The sequence below is a fragment of the Grampus griseus genome, assembly GCF_964374135.1.
Source record: "Grampus griseus genome assembly, chromosome: 12".
NCBI lineage: Eukaryota > Metazoa > Chordata > Mammalia > Artiodactyla > Delphinidae > Grampus > Grampus griseus.
Genome location: NC_139006.1, coordinates 62,282,951 through 62,302,301, shown reverse-complemented (window position 1 = coordinate 62,302,301; position 19,351 = coordinate 62,282,951). Strand labels below are relative to the sequence as shown.

Genomic DNA, 19,351 nt, shown 5'->3' with positions numbered 1-19,351 from the left:
GGCAACATCTCACTTCCCCAGTTGGTACCAAGGTATACCAAGGTATAATGTGCAGGGCTTCCTGAAAATCCCTTCAGTGAAGAGTCTTGGACTCATGTAAAATGAGTAAATACCAATTTAAAACCAATTCTCTATGTTTGAAATTGTGTACTCCTAGTTTATTTAAAAAATAAGGGTCAGTCAAACAAGAAATCAACACCACGTCTGAGAGCCAAGATGCCTTCCGGGGTGATTGCACTGATTAACACAGACCAGGAGACACAGACAAAACACTCACCAGCCCACAATTTATCTCCACCTTGCCTTTCCCTCAGGAGCTATGTGAGATAGTAAAACCAATGAGATCTGCATTCTGCACTGCATGCCCAGCAGAAGGGATTACATACCACTGATGAGCCAGCAAGAGACCACTGGTCTCAAGTGCTGAAAACTGTGGCTTCTTGCTAATCAGGCTGAGCTGTAATTTTAAAATTAAAGTACAAGAGGCTCTAGTACTTACCCATCTGTTTAAAGCCTTTCACTGCTGATGGCTAATATAATTATTTTTAATTGTCCACAGACTTCTTGCCAGGAAGGTGCTTAGAACCTCAGTGGCAGGTGGGCTGGGAGTGGCCCCTAGAGAGAATTGGGACCCCTGACAATGTCCAGCCAATAGGACCTTCGAGCTCCTGAGCAAAGGGGACTGGGATTCCCAGGCATAGAGATTTCTAAATTCCCTCATCAGCTTGCCTCTGGGAATGGCCTAATAGATACAGCCCCAAAAGGCAAAACCGACCTTCATCAAAAGTCAGAATGAAGTGAGACTGGTGCCCTCCCTTCCCTTTTGTGTTTCCACGTTTCAGTACTCACTCCAGTTAATGCTCTTTGTTCCTCTTACTGTTAACACAGCCTATCATTGGGAGCATAACACAAAAGCATCAGCTTCATTTATGCGAAGGCTAAAAGTTTAAAACATTTATCTTTTGCATTTTAATAAAGTTGACCGGAGAGGCAGCAGTGGTTGAATTTCAGGTGCTGTCCCTCTGAAGAGGGAGGGACAGGAGACCCTTGGGGGCAGGACAGGAGACACTGTTGGGGGCAGGAGACCTTTCCCCACTCTTGACTTCAGTGGCTGCCTTTGCCAGCCCCACTCAGGCAGGTCCGTGGATAAGCAGTTATCCTTGACCTTTTCTTCTAACAAATGCTTTTGCTATAGACACTATATATTCAGACCCACATATTTAAAGGTCAAATTTAATTTTCAGATGTCTTCATATCTCCAAATAAAAATGGGTATATTACTGAAAAATTAAATTAAACTTACTGGTGATTTGTCTGATTCCTCATGTACTTTATCTTCATTTTAGATGGACCACCAATGAGTAGTGTCCGTTTTTTAAAACAGCTTTATTGAGGTATTCATTTTCCATACAATTCATTTATTTAAAGTATTCAGTGGCTTTTAGTATATTGATAGAATCATGTATCCTTGACCACTATCAAATTCCAGAACATTTTCATTGCATACCCATACCCATTAGCAGTCACACCCATTCCCCCACCTCACTCCTTATCTCTGTACTTACCCATCTGTTTAAACCAATAATCTATTTTTTGTCTCTATAGATTTGCTTGTTCTGGACATTTCATATAAATGGAATCATTTAATATATGACTTTTTGTATCTGTTTCTTTCACTCAGCATAATGTTTTTAATGTCCATTCACCTTGTAGCATGCATCTGTATTTCATTTCTTTTAAATGCTGAATAATATTTCACTGTAAGGATATACCACATTCAACTGTTAATGGACATTTGGGTTATTTCTACTTTTGGGCTATTATGAATAATGTGGCTATGAATATTCATGTAAAGTTTTTTTGTGGACATATGTTTTCATTTCTCTTGGATATATACCTATGAGCTGAATTGCTGGCTGTATGGTAATTCTGTTTTGAGTTTTGAGAAACTATCATACTATTTTTCAAACAGCTGCACCATTTTGCATTTCCATCAGCAATGTATGAGAGTTCCAATTTCTCTACATCCTTGCCAACACTTGTTATTCTTCTTTATTATTCTTTTTTGCTATTGTTTTGGCTATTCTGGGTTCCCTAAAATTCCATATGTATTTTAGAGATGGCTTGTCAATTTCTACAAAGAAATCATTTAAGATCGTGATAGAGATTGCATTTTATCTGTAGATCAGTTTGGGAAGTATTGCCATCTTAACAATATTAAGTCTTCCAATCTGTGAACATCTTTAATTTCTTTCAACAGTTTTTTGGTTTGCAGAGCTTAAGTTTTTCACTTTTTTCTTTTTTATTGAGGTATAATTGACTTACAATGTTATATTTAGTTTCAGGTGTACAACATAATGATTCAAAATTTGTATATATTGCAAAGTGATCACCACAGTAAGTCTAGTTAACATCCATCACAACACGTTGTTACATAATTTTTTTCTTGTGATGAGAACTTTTAAGATCTACTGTATTAGCAATTTCAAATATGCAGTATGGTATTATTAACCATAGTTGCCATGCTGTACATTACATCTCCATGACTTATTAATTGGTTTTCACTTGTTTTTAAAAATTTATTCATAACTATTTTATTCTTTTCTTGTCTTTTTTTTTTTTTTTTTTTTTTTTTTGGTGGTACGCGGGCCTCTCACTGTTGTGGCCTCTCCCATTGCGGAGCACAGGCTCCGGACGCGCAGGCTCAGCAGCCATGGCTCACGGGCCCAGCCGCTCCGCGGCATGTGGGATCTTCCCAGACTGGGGCACGAACCTGTGTCCCCTGCATGGGCAGGCGGACTCTCAACCACTGTGCCACCAGGGAAGCCCTATTTTATTCTTTTTGATGCTATTTTGAATGGAAATGTTTTCTTAATTTTTTTTTCAGATTGTTCATTGCAAGGTAATAGAAATACAGTTGATTTTGCTATATTGATCTTGTACTCCACAACTTTGCTGAACTCTTATTAGTTCTAATAGTTTTTAGTGAATTCCTTATGATTTTCAATATACAAGATCATGTCATCCATGAATAGAGATAGTTTTACTTCTTTCTAATCTTGATACCTCGTTGCCTTGGCTAAAACCTCCAATACCGTGTTGAAGAGAAGTGGTGGGAGCAGAGATCCTTGTCTTGTTCCGGATCTTAGGGGGAAAGCATCCACTCTTTCACCATTAAATATGATGTCAGCTGTGGGTACTTCATAGATGACTTTTATGGGTTGATGAAGTTCCCTTTCATTCTTAGTTTGTTGATTTTTCATCATGAAAGAGTGTTGAATTTTGTCAAATGCGTTTTCTGAGTCTATTGAGATGATCATGTGATTTTTGTTTCTTTATTCTATTAATATGTTATATTACATTAGTTGATTTTCAGAAATTTAACTTGTATCCCTGGGATAGATCCTACCTTGCCATGGTGTATAGTTCTTTTTTATGGGGCTGGATTTGTTTTGCTAATATTTTTTTGAGGATTTTTGCATCTGTATTCATAACATTGGTCTGTAGTTTTCTTTTCTTTTGGTATCTTTGTCTGGTTTTGGAGCAGGGATATGCTAGCTTCACAAAATGAGTTCAGAAGTATTGCCTTCTACTTTATTTGAGAAGAATTGGTATTAATTCTTCTTTACATGTTTGGTAAAATTCAGTAGTGAAGACATCTAGGCCTGAGCTTTTCTTCATGTGTAGCTTTCTGAATTCTGATTCAATCTTTTACTTGTTATAAATTTATTCATATTGTCTATTTCTTCTTGAGCCATCCTTTTACTCTCAATCTATTTCTGTCTGAATCTAAAGTGTGTCTCTTCCATATATCAGATAGTTAGATGTATTATTTATTCTGCCAATCTCTGTGTAATAAGGAGTATGACTTCTTTTTCATATTTGACTGCTGACAGCTTTCCAGTTACACCAGTAGCTTTCTGCCTCATGTCTGGGCAATTTGGTAAGAAAGCCTGGTTGCTCCCTTCCTTCACACTTGTGGAAAGTTCAAGCCATACAAGGACCCATGTGAAGAAACTCTCACCCCTTAACCACCATAAAATGTCAAACCAGTCATCCCTCTCTGCTGTCTCCAGCCATTTTTGGACCTGCTTGAGGGCCTATCATGCTCTCCCCAGAACTGCTCATTATGTGAGTAATCATTTTATATTCACTCTTGGTACATGTGTGGTATCATCAGCCTTGATAGCTGAGCAAATTTGGAGTAGGGAGACCCATCCTGTCTCTGCAGGATTACCACCATATTTTGCCTTTTGATTGAAATATTTAGTCCATTTACATTTAATGTAACTACTAATATGGCAGGATTTATGTCTGCCATTTTGCTATTTGCTTTCTATATATCTTCTCTTTTTTTGTTGTTTCTTTATTCTTCCTTCTTTTGTGGTAAATAGATATTTTCTAGAATACCATTTTAGTTCCCTTGTTTCTTTTAATATATATACATATATGTATATGTATATATAGTGAGAGTTATTTTCTTAGTAGGAAGAATTATACTTAGGGAATTATACCAGGGAATTATAATTAACATCTTAACTTATAACATTCTAGTTCAGATTAATACCAGCTTAATTTCAATAATATACAAAATCTCTGCTCCAGTGTAGGTTTGTTTCTTTTCACCTCCTTTGTGCTATATTGCCATACAGATTATATCTTTGTACATTATAAACCCACCAATACAGTTTTACATTTATTGCTTTATGGAGTTGTCTTTTATATAAGATTTGAGAGGAAAAGAGTTACAAACAAAAATTAAAGTATACTGTCTATATATTTACCTAAGTCATTGCTTTTCCTGGTTCTCTTTATGTCTTTGGGTGTGTTCAAGTTACTGTTTAATGTCCAATGTGAAGGACTCCCTTTAATATTTCTTGTAGAGCAGGTCTGATGGTGATGAATTCTTTTAGTTTTTGTTTATCTGGGAATGCCTTAATATTCCCTTCATTTAAAAAAAATAGACTTTTTTTTTTTTTTTTTTTTTGCGGTACGCGGGCCTCTCACTTGTGGCCCCTCCCGCCACGGAGCACAGGCTCCGGAAGCGCAGACCCAGCAGCCATGGCTCACGGGCCCAGCCGCTCCGCGGCATGTGGGATCCTTCCGGACCAGGTCACGAACCCGTGTCCCCTGCATCGGCAGGCGGACTCTCAACAACTGCGCCACCAGGGAAGCCCCCCCCCCCAAAAAAATAGACTTTTTAGAGCAGTTTTAGGTTCAGAGCAAAATCCCTCTGCTTCACTGACTGCTGCTTTTCATCTGAGTTGCTAGCTTCTCCTGGGCTTGACCTCTAATGTTGGTATCCCTCTATAGTCCTTGTCTGCATCCTCTCCATAGGGGATCTCATCTGGTCCTGTGACTTTCAATGGAATCTATATGCCTATGATGACCAAAGTCAGGTCAACACTCCTGACCCTCCACACACATATTCAACTGCCATCTTGACCTCTTTTTATGATCGTCTAATAAACATCTCAAATTTATAATGAATAAACAACCATTGATTTTTATTTCCAAACCCATCATTCTCCCCAAGTGTCCCTATGGCTTGTTGCTAACACTATTCACCTAGTTGCCCAAGCCAGAAACCTAGGAATCGTCCCTGGTTCTTCTCTTTCCCTCAATTGTCTATCCAGTCCATCAACAAGTACTGTTGTTTCTACCTCAAAAATATATCTCTAATCTACCAACTTCTCTCCATCTCCACTGCACCCCCAGTCCTAGGCGTCCTCCTCTCTTTTCTAGACTACTGTAATTTTTCCACTAACTGGCCTCTCTGATTCACTCTTTCTTCCCCTACAATCAGTTCTCCACATGGCAGCCAAATGCTCTTTAAAACATAGATCAGACTAAGTTACTTCCTTGCCTAAAGCCCTATAAAGGCTTCCTGTTGTATTAAAAACAAAAACACAAAGGAAGCCACATGTCTTACCTTAACCCTGTCCTCCTCTGGGCCTCATCTCATCCCCTCCTTCTCCCTCCACTCCAGCCATATTGGCCTTCTCTCCGCTCCTGAAACATAGCTGCTCATCTCCAAATTGGGGCTTCACACCTACCAGCACCCTCTTCTCTCACTACGCCTGTGGCTGGCTCCTATCACCAACATTTTAGTCCAAGCCTTGCCTCCTTGCAGCAAGCTTTTCTGCATCTCTAAATCATCTTCACCCCCTTACTGTACACCTCCCTACTTCCATCACACCCTGTGGCATCACTCCATTATACTATCTTTGTTACAGATACAACTCAGAAATTTTCCTGTTCATGATTTATGATTTTACTGTCCATCTCTCCTCTCCACCCTTCCATTCTCAACTTTAATATAAGTGCCATTGAACAGGAGTCTGTCTTGCTCACTGCTGAATCCCTGCACCTATAATAATACCTGCCATTCACTAGGCTTCAGTAAACAGATATTGGGCAAAGGAATGAATGAATGAATGAATGAATTTCACTTTTAGCTTAGGAAGTAAGGCCTTATGTGCCAGATGCAGGTTTGCCTGCTCCACTGTACATTTTCAACATGGGAAGAAGATGCTGCCCTTCCCATAGCAGCTGCACTTTGTGCCTTTCTCTCTGCTTCTCTTCCTGGCATGTCCATAGCACTGGGGAGTTCTGAAGAGAAGGGAAGGCTCAGTTCTGGTTCAAAAGAAAAGTTATCTTACTTTTCTTAATAAGACAGGACTCATGAATTGGAGGACAACCTAAGGCAAAAAGTCTACTGGGTTGGATGGAATCAAGTGCCAAAATGTTTGAATTAGACCTGTGGTCCCCAAACACTGCCAACTCCACCAGAGTCCCCTGGGGGAGCTTGTAAATAATGCAGTTTTAGGGGTCCCACTCTGGAAACTAAGATTTGGGAAGTCTGAAGTGGTGCTCAGGAATCTGAATTCTTATAAAAGTTTCCCATGGGATTCTGACAGTTAGCCAGGATTGGGAACCTCTGGTCTGTCTGGGACAAGGGATTTGCAGATGAGCTGGCCCTTGACTGGTGTGAGGCAGCTGGCGGAATGAGCAAGGTCAGCCCAGATGAGAGCCGGGGGGAGAGGGGGAGGCAGTGCTCAGAGGTGGGGAGCAGCAGGGCCAGTGCTGGGAGCAGGGGGCTGCCAGCTAGTTGTGTCCCTCTCTCTGCCTGCCAGTGGCCCGGTACCGCGTGACAGTGTGCACTGGGGAACTTGAAGGTGCGGGAACGGATGCCAACGTCTACCTCTGCCTTTTTGGTGATGTGGGGGACACGGGGGAGCGGCTGCTCTACAACTGCAGGAATAACACCGACCTGTTTGTGAAGGGCAACGTAAGTTCCAGCAGTGCACCTCCCTCAGCCCCGCCCCACCCCTTCCCATTCCCTTATCTTCCCTGCTCTAAGTAGAGCTGATCACTGGTACTGGTGCCTCGGCCATCAGGGAGGCTGTCTCTGGGTGTGCGAACAGGGAACTACATGCATGACAGCCACCAGGCTCCTAAGACTGGGAGCTGGCCCACACCTTAGCTTTGAGAAGAGGGCAGAGCAGGAAGACACTTGAGGTGGGCAGGGAAGGAAGCTGGGCACCTTATGTGTGGACTGAAGGTCCCAGGCATGCTGAAAGCTGGGACACCTGAAGGAACATTGCATCTCCACTAGGCATGACCACTGGCGGCAACTTGTTCGTTTCCTTTTTGAAAGAGAAATCAGGAAAGACGCTAAACATGGAAGTGGGAGAATTGGGTTCTATTCCTAGCCTCATTACAAACATGCTGGGTGATCCCTTTGGTTTCCCCAACCATCCTGGATTTACTGGGGAGGCTGTGTGAAACAATGGGGAAAGAGTCAGGAGGATTGGGGCCAGACCCTCCATTCTCTGAGCCTCAGTTTCCTTGCGTCTGAAATGGGGGAAAGGATGCCTACCTGTGGCTGGCTGTTGTGAGGATTAGAGATGACAGATGTACTGCCTGCCAGCAGACGTGGCCCTCAGCACACAGTAGGTGCTCAGTTAAGAGTCATAGTTCAATAATGTGAGACCCAAGTTTGCTCATCAGGTGAAGAGATTTGGTAAGCCTTGGTCCTCTCCTTCCTCTGCCACCTCTTCCTTAGCAAGGGCAGGGCAAGCCCTGGAATTCAAGTGGAGGTCTTTCTCCACCCTTTCCTACTCTTCTCTTTCTACATCTTCTGATTCCTTCCTTCATGAATCCCACCCTCGAGTTCCTGTTCCCAGAGGGCCCCAGGTACACTTGTGTAGACTTGGCAAGTCTGCAGCCCCTGCTGCATTCCTGCTGCTTCACTGGCAGGCAAAACTGTGAAATTAATAAGACCACTGGTCCCCCTAATCATTCCCTTTCTCAAAAGGGAGCCAGTGTCCTTCTGTAGCAAGGAGCCAGAGGAGATTAACCAAGGAATTAATTCATGATAAATGATTAGTGACTGATAACAGCTTAATCTATTAATCCTCCTAGGGGATTTGCCTTTTAAAAGGAGATCACAGGGAACGGCCATCGTTTATCCAAAAATACAGATCTCAGTTGTTGGGAACTTGACATCGAACATAGTCCAGTGGGAGAAATTGAGGGAGAGGTGCAATTTGTTCTTTATGGGTAGCCCCTGGCCCACCTGTGAAAGACCAATAGCCCAACCCATTGGCTATGGGTTTTAGGATTTCTGGGCCTGTGTCTTCCCTTGGTGTTTGGGTCCCAGGGGAGCCACCGTCTAACTGGCCTTGCTGTCTTCCCCACAAAGGCCGATGAGTTCACCATTGAGTCCGTCACCATGCGGAAGGTAAGGCGGGTGAGGGTCAGACACGACGGCAAAGGCAGCGGCAGTGGCTGGTTCCTGGATCGGGTGCTGGTGAGAGAGGAGGGGCAGCCCGAGAGCGACAACGTGGAGTTCCCTTGTCTCAGGTACATGAGTCCTGTCTGTTTTGATTTTCTCCAGCTTAGGTTATGGGCCTTAGTTTTGGGAAGACTCAGCCTATTCCAGGTGCAGGGAGCAAAATCATAGCTTAAGGATATAGTTGGTCCAGTAAGAGAGGTGGCCCTGCTGGTGGCACTTAGACCTGGGCCTCATATCCCCGCCACCCCCAGCACACACAGGTGACGGAACAACAGCACTGGTATCCCAGTGTGGTGCTGCTACGAAGTCTATTAATTACCGAAATGCTGGCATTTTTCAGTGATAAAATATGACAACTTCAGACTTTAACTGAGAGTTACCTCAGAGGCTTTGTTACATGCTGAACTAAACTTTTGAATTAAAGGTGGGTTTTTTCCCCATTTGGATGGCCTTCTACCACATCTTTTCCCTTTTAATATCTTGTCAAGATATTTTACTTTGTTTTCATTTCCTTATCCCAGCTTACTAGTGAGGTAAATTTTCTTTTCTCTTGTCTTCAGCATTTGGATTTCTTTCACAGCCAGTTTGGGCTCTATCAAACGTTCCTGATAGAGACATTTCTATAATGAGGAACAATACCAGCATTGTTTGTGCTGTCTGGTTGGCCATTCCCATTCACCCGTACAATGTCTGGGAGGTACACGCTTAACTGGAGCTTTGGATCAACGAGGCTCTGCAAATCCCAGGCCCAAGCTGAGTCTTGCACCTATGGACAAGGTGCTGCGTGCGTGCGTGTCCAAGGTCACTTCCTTAGGGCTGGCCCAGGCTTCTCGCCTAAGGGCAGCTCTCCTCGGAGTGGGTGGGGGCAGGTTGCCTAACAGCAGCGAATGCATTGCTCTTTCTCTACCAGGCACACAGACGCACTCGTGCACACATGTGCATGCAGACACATTTGCTACAGCTGATTTGCTTACCACCACACCAGCCCAGGAAGAGCAGCTTCCCAGCTATGGAGGGCCACTGGGGCAATCCCAGGGCACAATGATTGTGAAATGTTTTTGTCCATGACAAAGGCATCTACAGTCTTCAAAGTATGGCCACTGTTAGTATTAAGAGGATTACGTTGGAAAGATAGGTAATGATGCAGGCAGCTCCAAGTCAGTGGCACTAATAGACAGAAAGAGGCTCCGAGTAAGGGTTGGGGAGCCAGGGAAGGCTTCTCAAGAGAGGCAGACAGGACCTGGGCCTGGAAGGAAGATCGGAGAGTGAATGGATGGTGAAGAGAAGGGAGGGTGGGTCATCCAGGCTGGAGAAGTGGTGAGAGGCATGGGACTGAGGAGGGGGTTCGCAGAGGTTGCTAAGGGCTGCCTGGCACATGGGGAGGGAGCACGAAGAAGGAGGGGGTGGGAGAGTTCTGGTCTCTCCTCAACACTGACCCGTTTGCTCCCTGCTGGACCCAGAGGCTGCCTGGCTGGGATGCTGGATGGACCAGGCTTCCTTGTTTTATTCCCATCCACTCAAAAGATATTTATGAAGCATTTATATACGCTTGCCCCCTGTCTTCATGAAGTTTGTTGTCTGGAAGGGAACTAAACAATAAGCAAACGAATACACTAAGAAAGCCACAATTGCTGACTTTGAGGAGTGGGCTGGAGGAAACGCACAGTGGTGGCAGCAGCTGCTGGAGAGGCCACACTGAGATGGAGAGGGTGGGTCAGAGATGGAGAAGGTGGGTGGGTCTGTCTTCATGGGGACATTTAGACTGAATTCTTGCAGGATGAAAAGGAGAGTGCCAGGGGAAAGAGCTTGAGGGTTCTAGAACTCCAATGAGACCAAAGCAGGTGGACAAAGGAGAAAGCCACCTGGTGGGGTCAGAGGTGGGCAGAGGCCCATATCAGGAGGGCTTGGTGGGGCTCTTCCATTTTGGGTAGTTCCCTCTGGTTTCTGCGTGGCGGACAGGTGGTAGGGAGTCCAGAGAGGAAACAGAATGGCAAGAGGTGTTGTGGGGTCCATGATGGTATGTATTAGTTTGCTAGGGCTGCTGTAACAACGTACCACAAACTGAGTGGCTTAAACAGCAGAATTTTGCCTCGCAGTTCTGGAGGCCAGAAGTCCAGACTCAAGGTGTCGGCAGGACCATGCTCTCCCGAAGGAGCTCTGAACAGGGTCTGCTCCACGCCTCTCAGCTTGTGGCAACCGCAGGCGTTCCTGGGCTTGTAGATGGCCATCTTCTCCCTCTGTCTTCACATTGTCTGCCCTCTGTATGTGTCTGTCTCTGTGTCCAGATTTCCACTTTTTATAAGGATATCAGTCATTTTAGATGAGGGCCCACCTTAATGACCTCATTTTAACTCAGTTACCTCTGTGAGGACACTATTTCCAAATAAAGTCACATTCTGAGGTACTAAAGTTAAGGCTTCAACAGATCTTTCCTTGTGGGGGGACACAATTCAGCCCGTAACTTGGCAGCCTGGCCCCAGGTGGTGGCAGCAAAGGTAGGGGGAAGGGCTACACCACAGGTGGATCCTGGAGGTGGAGTTCATAGGACCTGCCACTAAGAGAGAGGAGAATTGGAGACCCCAGGTCTCTGCCTTCAGTAGGTGGGCAGAGGTCACCCTCTCTACCGAAATGGGAAGCCTGGGGAGCGAGGGCTGAGGGTTGGGGATGGGTGGACTCTGCAGGTCCAGTGGGGCCATGTTAGTTTTGAGATGCTTGTGCATCAAGTAGGCAGAGTCAGGCCTTGAGAAATAAGTTCAGGAAATGAGAGCATAGAGATGGAATTTAAAGTCAGGGAAATGGAGGGGATCCTTTAGGGAGAGTGTGGATGAAGAAAATGAGGACTGAGCCCTGGGACAGGTGAGGAAGAAGAGGGGGAATGTGAAAAGGGGATGAGGAAGAAGTCTGAGTGTCCACACTGGCTGAATTGCCACGAGCGTGGTGCAAGGGCCAGGAATCTGGCCACCTACCTGCTATGTGACTTTGGGCAAAGCTCTTAACTTCTCTGGTCTTCTGTGCCTTCCCAACCAGCAAGTGTCTTACGGTGATTATGAGGGTGAAATCCGGTTGCACTTTGAAAGGAGCCAAGTCTGCTGATGACACAGGCGATGCTGTTGCTGCTGGTGATTGTAGGGCTGACTAGGAGCTGAAGCCTCTGACATACCCCAGGGCTCTCCATGCCCCCAAACACTTAAGAGTTCACACAGTTTTTAGAAAATGGATTCTTTTTTTTTTCCCCCTGATCTATACAGTAGGTCTTTGTTGGTTATCCTTTTTAATACAGCAGCGTGTACATGTCAATCCCAAACTCCCTAACTATCCCTTCCCTCCACCCTTCCTCTCCAGTAACCATAAGTTCATTCTCTAAGTCTGTGAGTCCGTTTCTGTTTTGTAAATACATTCATTTGTATCATTTCTTTTTAGATTCCTCATATAAGCGATATCATATGATATTTTTCTCTGTCTGACACTTCATTCGGCATGACAATCTCTAAGTCCATCCATGTTGCTACAAATGTCATTATTTCATTCTTTTTTATGGCTGAGTAATATTCCATTGTATATATGTACCACATCTTCTTTATCCATTCATCTATCGATGGACATTTAGGTTGCTTCCGTGTCTTGGCTATTGTAAACAGTGCTGCAATGAACATTGGGGTGCATGTATCCTTTAGGACCATGTTTTTCTCCAGATAAATGTCCAGGAGTGGGATTGCAGGGTCATATGGTAGCTCTATTTTCAGTTTTTTAAGGAAACTCTGTACTGTTCTCCAGAGTGGCTGTACCAATTTACATTCCCACCAACAGTGTAGGAGGATTCCTTTCTCTTCACACCCTCTCCAGTATTTATTGTTTGTGGATTTTTTGATGATGGCCATTTTGACTGGTGTGAGGTGATATCTCATTGTAGTTTTGATTTGCATTTCTTTAATCATTAGCGATGCTGAACATCTTTTCATGTGCCTCTTGGCCATCCGTATGTCTTCCTTGGAAAAATGTCTATTTAGGTCTTCTGCTTATTTTTTGATTGGGTTGTTTGTTTTGATGATATTAAGCAGCATGAGCTGTTTGTAAATTTTGGAGACTAATCTCATGTCGGTCCCATCATGCGCAAATATTTTCTCCCAGTCTGTGGGTTGTCTTTTCATTTTGTTTATGGTTCCCTTTGCTGTGCAAAAACTTTTGAATTTAATTAGGTCCCATTTTTAAATTTTTGTTTTTATTTCCATTACTCTGGGAGACGGATTGGAAAAGATATTGCTGTGATTTATGTCAGAGAGTGTTCTGCCTATGTTTTCCTCTAAGAGTATTACAGTGTCCAGTCTCACATTTAGGTCTTTAATCCATTTTGAGCTTATTTTTGTGTATGGTGTTAAATAATGATCTAATTTCATTTTTTTACATGTAGCTGTCCAGTTTTCCCAGTACCATTTGTTGAAGAGACTTTCTTTCCACCATTGTATAGTCTTGCCTCCTTTGTCATGGATTTATTGACCATAGGTGCGTGGGTTTATTACTGGACTTTCTATCCTGTTCCATTGATCTATAGGTCTATTTTTGTGCCAGTACCATACTGTTTTGATGACTATAGCTTTGTAGTATAGTCTGAAGTCAGGAAGCCTGATTCCTCCAGCTCCATTTTTCTTTCTCAAGATTGCTTTGGCTATTCGGGGTCTTTTGTGTCTCCATACAAATTTTAGGGTTTTTCTGTTCTAGTTCTGTGAAAAATGCCATTGGTAATTTGATAGGGATTGTATTGAATCTGTAGATTGCCTTGGGTAGTATAGTCATTTTCTCAATATTTAATCTTCCAATCCAAGAGCATGGTATATCTTTCTATCCGTTTATGTCTTCTTCAATTTCTTTCATCAGCATCTTATAGTTTTTGGAGTACAGGTCTTTTGTCTCCTTAGGTAGGTTTATTCCTTAGGTCTTTTGTCTCCTTAGGTATTTTATTCTTTCTGATGCAATGGGAAATGGGATTGTTTCTTGACTTTCTCTTTCTGATCTTTCATTGTTAGTGTATAGAAATGCAACAGATTTCTGTGTATTAATTTAGTAGCCTGCAACTTTCCCAAATTTATTGATGAGCTCTAGTAGTTTTCTGGAAGCATCTTTAGGCTTTTCTATGTATAACATCATGTCATCTGCAAGCAGTGACTGTTTAACTTCTTCTTTTCTAATTTGGATTCCTTTTATTTCTTTTTCTTCTCTGCTGTAGTTAGGGCTTCCAAAACTATGTTGAATAAAAGTGGTGAGAGTGGGCATCCTTGTCTTATTCCTGATCTTAGAGGAAATGCTTTCAGCTTTTCACCATTGAGTATGATGCTAGCTGTAGGTTTGTTGTATATGGCCTTTATTACATTGAGGTAGGTTCCCTCTATGCCCACTTTCTGGAGAGTTTTTATCATAAATGGGTGTTGAATTTTGTCAAAAGCTTTTTCTGTATCTTTTGAGATGATCATATGGTTTTTATTCTTCAATTTGTGGATGTGGTGTATCACATTGACTGATTTGTGGATATTGAAGAATCCTTGCACCCCTGGGATAAATCCCACTCAATCATGGTGTATGAGCCTTTTAATGTATTTTTGGATTTGAATTGCTAGTATTTTGTTGAGGATTTTTGCATCTATGTTCATCAGTGATATTGGCCTGTAAATTTCTTTTTCAGTGGTATCTTTGTCTGGTTTTGGCATCAGGGTGATTGTGGCCTCATAGAATGGGTTTGGGAGTCTTCCTTCCTCTGCAATTTTTGGGAAAACTTTCAGAAGGATAGGTGTTAGCTCTTCTCTAAATGTTTGATAGAATTCTCCTGTGAAGTCATCAGGTCCTGGACTTTTGTTTGTTGGGAGTTTTTAAATTATAGTTTCAATTTCAGTGTTTGTGATTGGTCTGTTCATATTTTCTAATTCTTCCTGGTTCAGTCTTGGGAGACTGTACCTTTCTAAGAATTTGTCCATTTCTTCCAGGTTGTCCATTTTATTGGCATACAGTTGCATGTAGTAGTCTCTTGTGATCCTTTGTATTTCTGTAGTGTCAGTTGTAACTTCTCCTTTTTCATTTCTAATTTTATTGATTTGAGTCCTCTCCCTCTTTTTCTTGATCAGTCTGGCTAATGGTTTATCAATTTTGTTTATCTTTTCAAAGAACCAGCTTTTTGTTTCATTGATCTTTGCTATTGTCTTCCTTGTCTCTATTTCATTTATTTCTGCTCTGATCTTTATGATTTCTTTCTTTCTACTGACTTTCAGTTTTGTTTGTTCTTCTTTCTCTAGTTGCTTTGGGTGTAAGGTTAGCTTGTTTATTTGAGATTTTTCTTGTTTCCTGAGGTAAGATTGTATTGCTATAAACTTTCCTCTTAGAACTGCTTTTGTTGTATCCCATAGGTTTTGGATGGTTGTGCTTTCATTTTCATTTGTCTCTAGGTATTTTTTTATTTCCTCTTTTATTTCTTCAGTGATCCATTGGTTGTTAACTAGCAAATTGTTTAGCAGCAAATTGTTTAACCTCCACATGTTTGTGTTTTTGATAGTTTTTTTTTTCTTGTAGTTCATTTCTAATCTCATAGCATTGTGGTCGGAAAAGATGCTTGATATGATTTCAATTTTCTTAAATTAACCAAGGCTTGCTTTGTGGCCCAGGATGTGGTCAATCCTGGAGAATGTTCCATGTGCACTTTAGAAGAAAGTGTAATCTGCTGTTTTGGGATGCAATGTCCTATAAATATCAATTAAATCTATCTGGTCTATTTTGTCATTTAAAGCTTGTGTTTCCTTATTAATTTTCTGTCTGGATGATCTGTCCATTGATAAAAATGGAGTGTTAACATCCCCCACTGTTATTGTGTAACTGTCAATTTCTCCCTTTATGGCTGTTAGTATTTGTCTTATATGTTGAGGTGCTCCTATGTTGCATGCATATATGTTTACAATTGTTATATCTTCTTCTTGGATTGATCCCTTGATTGTTATGTAGTGTCCTTCTTTGTCTCTTATAACCGTCTTTATTGTTAAGTCTATTTTGTCTGTTATGAGTATTCTACTCCAGCTTTCTTTTTTTTTTTTTTTCCCCAGCTTTCTTTTGAATTCCATTTGCATGGAAGACCTTCTTCCATATCTTCACTTTCAGGCTGTATGTGTCCCTAGGTCTGCTGTGGGTCTCCTGTAGACAGCATACACACGGATCTTGTTTTCAAATCCATTCAGCCAGTCTATGTCTTTTGGTTGGTGCATTTAATCCATTCACACTTAAGGTAATTATCGATATGTGTATTGCTATTGCCATTTTCTTAATTGTTTTGGGTTTCTTTTTGTAGGTCTTTTTTCTTTCCTTCCTCTTTTGTTCTCTTCTCTTGTGGTTTGATGACCATCTTTAGTGTTGTGTTTCTGTTGCTTTTTCTTTTGTGTGTGTATATCTATTGTAGTTTTGGGTTTGCTGTTCCCATGATGTTTTGATATAGCAGTCTATATATGTACAAGGTTGTTTTAAGTTGCTAGTCTCTTTCCCACCTAGAGGAGTTCCTTTAGCATTTGTTGCACAGCTGGTCTGGTGGTGCTGAATTCTCTTAGCTTTTGCTTGTCTGTAAAGCTTTTGATTTCTCTGTCGAATCTGAATGAGATCCTTGCCAGGTAGAGTAGGCTTGGTTGTAGGTACTTCCCTTTCATCGCTTTAAATATATCTTGCCACTCCCTTCTGGCTTGTAGAGTTTCTGCTGAGAAATCAGCTGTTAAACTTATGGGAGTTCCCTTGTATGTTATTTGTCATTTTTCCCTTGTTGTTTTTAATAATTTTTCTTTGTCTTTAATTTTTGTCAGTTTGATTACTATGTGTCTCAGTGTGTTTCTCCTTGGGTTTATCCTGCCTGGGACTCTCTGCACTTCCTGGACTTGGGTGGCTATTTCCTTTCCCATATTAGAGAAGTTTTTGAGTATAATCTCTTCAAATATTTTCTCGGGTCCTTTCTCTCTCTCTTTCCCTTATGGGACCCCTATAATGAGAATGTTGGTGCATTTAATGTTGTCCCAGAGGTCTCTTAGGCTGTCTGCATTTCTTTTCATTCTTTTTTCTTTATTCTGTTCTGTACCAGTGATTTCCACCATTCTGTCTCCCAGGTCACTTATCCGTTCTTCTGCCTCAGTTATTCTGCTGTTGATTCCTTCTAGTGTAGTTTTTATTTCAGTTATTGTATTGTTCATCTTTGTTTGTTTGTTCCTTAATTCTTCTAGGTTTTTGTTAAACATTTCTTGCATCTCCTCAATCTTTGCCTCCATTCTTTTTCTGAGGTCCTGGATCATCTTCACTATCATTATTCTGAATTCTTTTTCTGGAAGGTTTCCTATCTCCACTTCATTTAGCTGTTTTTCTAGTGTTTTATCTTATACCTTCATCTGGGACATAATCCTCTGCCTTTTCATTTTGTCTATCTTTCTGTGATTGTGTTTTTCATTCTGCAGGCTGCAGGATTGTAGTTCTTCTTGCTTCAGCTGTCTGCCCTCTGGTGGATGAGGCTATCTAAGAGGCTTAGAAAATGGATTCTGATATCTTGGTGAGGTGTGTGGTGATGGCATTTGCTGCTTCAGGACCCAGGAGGACTCTGAAGAACCTGGAGCTAGAACCTGGGCTCACAAACTGCTTCTTTCTTCACCTGAGCTATTATTTTACTCCCTGGGAGAGGAGAACAAACCAGGCCTATTTATCAGAACTTCTCTGCCAGGATCAGGGAGTGGTGAGCATCTTAGCTATGGTAGATGTGTGTGTGTTTATGTGTGTGTGTGTGTGTGTGTGCCTACGTGTGTACGTGTGTGTTTAGGTGCATGTGTTTATGTGTGTGTGCATGTGTTTATGTGTGTACATGTGTTTGTGTGTGTGTTCATGTATGTACGTGTGTGTGCACACGTGTGCATACTTGCACATTTTTGTGAGCCCAGAGAAAGAGTAATAAAATCTCCAGCAGACTGGCTTATCCATTTAGCAACATCTCACTCTGAAACTGGGCTGAAGTGTTTGAAGCTGAAAGAAAATGACTATATTTGGAAATACCTATTAATATCCTGCAAGTATTTAGGTGGAAACTGAAATGACAAGTCATGGTTTCCTCTGCTGCTGGGGAGGGCCTGGGGATGGAGAAGTGGTGGAGAGAAAGAAGGGAGAGCAGATGGGATTTTGCAATGGCCAGTGGTCTGCTGACTATCCACCCTCCCTGTCCCTGTGAGCACACTGACAGGGCCACATCACTGCCTCCTCCTCCGTGGTCTCCAAGTCTGTGGGAGATGCTGCAGTGACCTCAGCAGGACAATCAGAGGTTGATTGAGGAGCTCTAGTCAGCACTTCCTTGCTCCCCAAAATCTCTCCCTTACCCTGTCATCAAAGCCATGAGTTTGTACCTTAATGTCTTATAATCTCAGACGATTTTTGGTGTTCTAGATTCACAGCATGAAAGCTCATGGGAAGCATAACAACTTAATTGTCAGCTAGTGTTTTTTTTTAATTGAAGTATAGTTGATTTACAATATTGTGTTAGTCTCAGGTAGTCATTCAATTATATTTTTCAGATTACTTTCCATTATAGGCTATTACAGGATATTGAATATTGTTCCCCGTGTTATACAGTAGATCCTGTTGCTTATCTATTTTATGTGTAGTAGTCAGTGGTAGCTAACAGCCAGCTGATAGCAAGGTCCCATGGGAATGTAAGATCATGTACTTAGTGGGGGAGGGCAAGAGCGAAGAGATGTGAGAGACCACAGTGTTGCCTGAATTGACCCTGGGGAGGGGAGTAGTATATTGGCAGAGAGGACTGTGGTTTAGAGAAGCCTGAGCTCCATGTTGGGAGCGCTGGAGAGGAGACAGTGCTTTGACTTCCTTTGATAGGTTCTGTGGCCCAGGGATTGCCTCCCTCTAGGGAGTATAATAGGAGTGGGCTGCAAAGACAAGCACCAAGATGTAGACAAATGGTCAAGAAGAAAGTACCTTGGTTTCCCCATTGCCCTGGAGAACACTGAGGGTGTCTCTTCTTTTGCCATCAGCCCATATCACAGACTGCCTTGGGTACTGGGGCCTGGATAACTCGTGCTTGCACGATTGTCTGATTTCCCAGCCTGGGTCTCTGTGCTCTGTGGGAGCAGTGCTTTTCATGCAGATTGGTCCAATGTCTTTTTCACTGACAGATGCCATGGCCCACTCCGACATATTGATGAGTCATAGCCCTCAAATCCCAGCCGTGCAGGGTCCAGACCCAGCTTCTCCTTGTTGGCAAATCTCATTCATCCTTGAGGACTCAGATCAGTGGCCCTTCACCATGAGCCCTTCTCACTTCTCTACACTTCTGTTGCACTTACTTTGGTTTAACATCCATCCTTGTCTTGGTCTCTGGTACCTCAGCCAGTCTGTCCTGCCTTCTTAACTAGACTGCAGGTTCTCCAGGGGCTGGGCTGTGTCTTATTCATCATAGTGCATCTTCTCTGCCTTCTCCCCACCCCAGAGCTCTCATCACAGTGCCACGCACATGATGGACTCTTAGAAAAAGAGGTGGGTTGTTTTTTTTTATGA

At 42.4% G+C, this 19,351-nt stretch overlaps 1 protein-coding gene across 3 annotated transcripts in view; it reads left to right on the top strand.

The window, feature by feature from the left end:
- LOXHD1 (lipoxygenase homology PLAT domains 1) overlaps positions 1-19,351 on the top strand; it is a gene marked incomplete at both ends in the record, with an annotated part of 202,517 nt that overhangs the window by 72,164 nt on the left and 111,002 nt on the right. For all 3 annotated transcript variants that reach the window (XM_082668195.1, XM_082668194.1, XM_082668193.1), the window contains 2 exons: positions 7,137-7,291; positions 8,708-8,868. In XM_082668195.1, the coding sequence (XP_082524321.1) occupies positions 7,137-7,291; positions 8,708-8,868 (316 nt within the window). The remainder of the gene's footprint in view (positions 1-7,136; positions 7,292-8,707; positions 8,869-19,351) is intronic.